The following is a 5,566-nucleotide window of genomic DNA, read 5'->3' as shown; positions in this document are numbered from 1 at the left end:
TATATTAGAATTAGAACTCTGTTAGCAACAAAAACTTGGTTGTGCACTTCAGAAAATGTATGACACTTTTATATATAATCTGTTTTAATGTTGTCATCTGTCTATAATTTTCTCCAATATAGAAATCACTGTAATCTCCACTATCAGTGGAATCACATTCTGAGAACTCTGCCCTATTTTCTATTTCTTCAAAGTAATTTTTAATCTCACAGAACTGCAATTACTGTACCATTTCTCTGTTTACCATCTTTTCAGACTTTTGTGATAGATTGTCTACTTCCATTGGTCCTAATTCCTCTTTAAAACTCCAACCTCAATTCCACCATAAAATAGCTTTTGTCCTATCTACTCATCAGTATCATAGGGTGTTTTTCATTTATCAAATAAATTTTCTTGGCCTCCACGTGTTTTTATCCTGGCCTCCATGTGTTTTATCCAAGTTCATCTTTTTGATTAGTTCTTTAGAATCTTACAGAGTGCCTCTACAGAAATAGCAGTCTTCTCCTTTTATATTTGATCATTTAGGACAGTTCAATATTTACCCATATCATTTTCTACCAAGATATATTTTGGGTGGTTTCTAAATGATCGTAAGGATCTAAAATGTACTGAGCATTTACAGCTACAAGATACTTCTCAAGGGAGCAACTCAAAGAGGAAAAAAAACTAAGCAAATTCATAAACAGAGAATGATGACTAAATCAAGTGAAGGATTTAAGTCTAAAAGAAGTTAGGTTCCTATAGTTCATAACCTCACACTTCTTATGCATAGTAAAAACAAGTTCTTAAGTTTACTGGAATAGAGAACTATTGTACAGTCAGAAAATATGAAGTAACTTTTTACTTGTTAAAATAGTCACATACATATATAAATGAAATGATTTTACCACAGTGCATTCATTGATTGTGGCTCTTGCCATCTTGTGGCATCCAGGATCCTGGCTGAAAGGTTTTACCAGTGCTGGTGGGAGCCACCGAGGATTCTTCTTTTCCAAAGTATGGAGCGGAGGCATGCCCTTTAATCTGAGTTTGAACTGGTGGAGCCAAGTGTTCCTTGCTGCTCTCTTCTCTGAGGAGTTTTTCTTTTTCATAAAAGTCTTTGGTTTTCATTTTAATTTCTTCTTTATGTTTTTCATTCTTCATTGTTTCCTGCATGCATATATAAATGGAAGAAATCATTAAATTCCTAGTTAGAAGAAAACTCAAACTACAGGTTTTATAAAAATAAAATAGCTAAAAAAATTAAGTACATATATACATGATACTTGCCTTGCATTTAAATAATATATAGATATGTACAGGGTAAGTCTGAGAAAGCTATCTGATTATATAGCTTTATATAAAGCCATATAATGATAAAGTGATGTTATTTTGAATTAAACAGCTATCTCCTTGTATACTATAATAAAAAGATGAGAAGGATAATGAAATAGAAATATTTACTACCCAGTAAGTGAAACAAACCACTTAACATGAAATATTACACAAAAGCATAAAAGTCACTCTTACCAAAGATTTTCTAAATTTAACAGCTATTTACTGCCTCAAAAACTAATCAGTGATTTGTACTTTCTATTGGAGATGAAAGGAAGGTGAGAGGGCCTCAGAAGGATGCTCCTGCCAGTCTCTTCTCTGTGGGACTTAAAGCATGGTTAGCACCAGGACCAAGTCCCATCTATTTCCCTTTCACCTCTGGAGTGGTATGGCAGTGAAGAGGAGGACAGAAATGGAATCAAGAGTTCAGCAAGCCTTAGACACCAGTTCCAGAGAGGCACTTTGCTATTGGAAATGCTTCCTCAAAATCAGTGCAAGCAATTTGTGCAATGCAGTTTTGTCACTCAGATGTGCTATTCTATTTGTGAGGATCTATACCCCAAACAACAATGAACCTATTACTGTATTTCATTGAATACAAGACCATCAAATTTAAGATGCATCGCTGTTATAGGTACCACTAAAAAAGGCAAACTCCTTCACACATCCTGATTTCAGAGATGTTAAAATTTGAAGATATGCATCTTAAAAACAGATGAAATAGTAATTACGTCTTTTACCTTTATTGATTCCTTCTTCCTCTTCTATCTTAATTATTTCTAAATGGGTGGATTTTTTTTTTTTTTGGCTGCGCCTCACAGCTTGCGGGACCTTAGCTCCCCCACCAAGGACTGAATGGGCGCCCTCGACATTGAAAGGGCAGAGTCCTAACCACTGGACTGCCGGGGAATTCCCTGGGTGAAATTTTTAAATGTTCTTTTTGCTTATCTGTATTTTCTGATTTTTCTTTAAGAATATATTTGTTGGGCTTCCCTGGTGGCACAGTGGTTGTGAGTCCGCCTGCCGATGCAGGGGACACGGATTCGTGCCCCAGTCCGGGAGGATCCCACATGCCACGGAGCGGCTGGGCCCATGAGCCATGGCCGCTGGGCCTGCGAGTCTGGAGCCTGTGCTCCGCAGTGGGAGAGGCCACAGCAGTGAGAGGCCCACGTACCGCAAAAAAAAAAAAAAAAGAATATATTTGTTATTTATAATATGAATGTTAACATAACTAATATCTGACAACACTGACAAAAACAAATTCTCCCAAGTTATTTTAAAATTTCAACATTAAAAAAAATGACACATCTGGGACTCCCCTGGTGGCACAGTGGTTAAGAATCCGCCTGCCAATGCAGGGGACACGGGTTCAAGCCCTGGTCCAGGAAGATCCCACATGCTGCAGAGCAACTAAGCCCGCCTGCCACAACTACTGAGCCTGCACTCTAGAGCCCACGTGCCACAACTACTGAAGCCTGCGCGCCTAGAGCCCGTGCTCCGCAACAAGAGAAGCCACCGCAATGAGAAGCCCACACACCACAACGAAGAGTAGCCCCCACTCGCCGCAACTAGAGAAAGCCTGAGCACAGCAGCGAAGACCCAATGCAGCCAAAATTAAATAAATTTATTTTAAAAAATGGTTCCTTTAAAAAAAATGACACATCTGGTTATTTAAATATATGATGCAATCTTTCTGTTTCTAACATGAATTTCAAGCAATAATAGTTCTCCAAAAAGGTAAACCCTGATATTTAAAATCACATTTAAAATAATGGTCTATACTTACAGGAAAAGATTTGAGGAGATTATAGTGTTACAGACTTTTAGACACAAAGAAGGGCCCATCTAATGAAACCTCTCCTAAAGCAAACGTGAGGGAAGGCATATTTATAAATATTCTTGTAATTTCTATAACAGATCAATTCCCTATGAGTAATTTAATAACCACAGTAACTATGAGTTGAGGGACAGCTACTATGAGTGAGGGTGAGAGTCTGGCTTTGCCTTTCATATACTCTGTAGAATTCTCAGGTGGGGTGACCATATGTCACAAAAGAAATCCCTCAATATGATACTGGAAATAATGGAAGTAGGTGGAAATATTTTTCAGTCTGAGGCCATCTCATCTTCACTTCATCTCCAGACTCTTCAAGACCCTCTATGAACTGGTGTGTCAGCCCGGAGGCTCTTTCTCCTGAGCAGAATGAAAGGTTCAAGAGGGTTGAACTTGCACTAGTAGCCCACCACAGGGAGCAAGACACTACTGAGAAGCTGGTATAAAGCTTGCTTGGCTTGGTATAAGAGCGTCAGTCACATTGCCTTTAGGGATTTCAGCTCTACTGTTGCAATCTTAGAGCTGGTGCAAGCCTATGCCTTCTGCATAAAAGGAAACTGAGGGCAGAGAGCTGTTCTCTCTTTATTCCTGCCTTCATATAATTCCTCTTTACTCATTACTCTGCCAAGTAGTTTCTTTCTTATAACAGCTATTTAGGCCAATAAAAAGTCAATCTGAATATGTTAATTATTTTAATATGAAGATTAAAGATTTCAGAGTTGAAAAACATGGAGACTATAGTTTTTCCTAGAAAAGAATTTGTCTTTTTTTTTTTTTAAACTAATGGTTACCAGACCCCTGCCAACAGCTTCCAGAAAAATTACACAGAACATAAATCATTTGTGAAAGGAAATCTAGTTTTGTAAATATTTGGAATAGATAAAATGAAAGTAGTTAGGTGGAAAAAATAGGAATTTGTAGACTAAAAGAGAAACAGAAGTAATTCTGTAACAAAGCCTATTTCATAGCAGAAATTACTATAAAGCAAGGATTTTTCCCTTACATTATTTCCTTGGAAACATATCACCTTAAGTCTCAATATGTATATCAATAAAAACATTGTTTGTTTCAGCATTTTAGGGATAAACCAAGGGTAAGTAGGTCTTCACATAAATGTTTATATGTTTAAAGCAAATATTTATCCTTTTGCATACCACTTTTCACCCTGTCAGTATTCTTTCACATTAAAAAAAAATAGTTGTATGGATTTTATCACTTGCATTACACCATGACTTACTTAATGTCTACCCCTATTTTTGTTTCCAATATATCACTTTTTCATAAAAAAAAAACCAACTCTGATGACTATCCACATACATAGTTCTTTGACCCAAACACATAGTTGCAATCCCAAATCTACCTTTTACTATCTGTGACACCAAGAAAGTCAGTTAACTTTGTTCAGTCTCAGTTTCTTTATCTGAAAATGGGAATACAGTGACTATGTATACATAAAATTTACATCTCAAATACTCATATGCATACTGTTCACAGTTAGACCTTCTGAAAGTTTGCAGTTAAAAACATGGGCTTTGAAGCAAGACAAATTGCATATAAATCTCAGTTTTGCCATTTACTAGCTGTGACCCTGTTAATGTTGCTTAACCTCTCTGTGTCTCAGTTTCCTTGTGTGAAATGGAGATTACAGTACTGCCTTCTTCTATGGGCTGTTGTAAAGACTGGGAAAGAACTGGCTATTGGGCAGTAATAGTACAACAGAAGATATTACAGGTGGATTTTTAAATAGTTATTGTTTATTCCATTAAAAATAAACACACCAAACTTATATCTGTCCCTCTTTCTCATCTCAGGGTAGAAATACAGTCTCAATACTTATATCTTTAAGTACTTAAAAATTTAACCCACTAATTTGTGACATACATTGAATAACTATTTGTTGTGAACATTTTGTAAATAGCAGGATCCCTACATCAATTGCTATCCTTATGAAGAATGAACAAAATTCATAATTTTGCCAGGATGAAAAAATCTCCAATTTAATGTGCTACAGTCTCCAACAAAGGCAGCAACCACTACCACTGGATTGAGAACAGAGGTGTTAGTAAGACATAATCTACTGGCTTGAAAACAAGATGGAGTAACTGGTGCCAGACTAGTTCTTCTGCCATAAACAACTAGAAAACTGGACAAAAATACTAAACTTTTCAGATACTAAACAACAGCCAGTGCAGTACTGTGATCCTCGAGAGAGGGGAAACAAACGAGATAAGCCCTGTATCACCTCAGCTGGAGGCTGCTGCACAGGGTCAGGGAACCCAGGCAGAGGTTGGTTACCTCGCTGAGCTAAAGAGATAGAGATGGTTGGTTAGGAAGGCTGAGGAAGCTGAAATTTGTGGGGCACAGTACCAGAACACACACACACACACACACACACACACACACACACACACACACACA

The 5,566-nt window shown here is 37.2% G+C and overlaps 1 protein-coding gene across 2 annotated transcripts in view; it reads right to left on the bottom strand.

Moving 5' to 3' along the window:
• Nucleotides 1-237: 237 nt before the first annotated feature.
• NDUFAF2 (NADH:ubiquinone oxidoreductase complex assembly factor 2) overlaps nucleotides 238-5,566 on the bottom strand; it is a 185,452-nt gene continuing 180,123 nt past the window's right edge. For both annotated transcript variants that reach the window (XR_003792630.1, XM_029216402.1), the window contains one exon: nucleotides 238-1,149. Coding sequence is in view for 1 of the 2 variants with exons in the window: in XM_029216402.1 (XP_029072235.1) it covers nucleotides 898-1,149 (252 nt within the window). In the remaining variant the exon portion in view is untranslated. The remainder of the gene's footprint in view (nucleotides 1,150-5,566) is intronic.

The sequence above is a fragment of the Monodon monoceros genome, unplaced genomic scaffold (genome assembly GCF_005190385.1).
Source record: "Monodon monoceros isolate NGI ecotype Baffin Bay Population unplaced genomic scaffold, NGI_Narwhal_1 Super_Scaffold_12, whole genome shotgun sequence".
Taxonomy (NCBI): domain Eukaryota; kingdom Metazoa; phylum Chordata; class Mammalia; order Artiodactyla; family Monodontidae; genus Monodon; species Monodon monoceros.
Note: the sequence above shows the minus strand (reverse complement) of the source record. Positions and strands in the feature narration are given on the sequence as shown.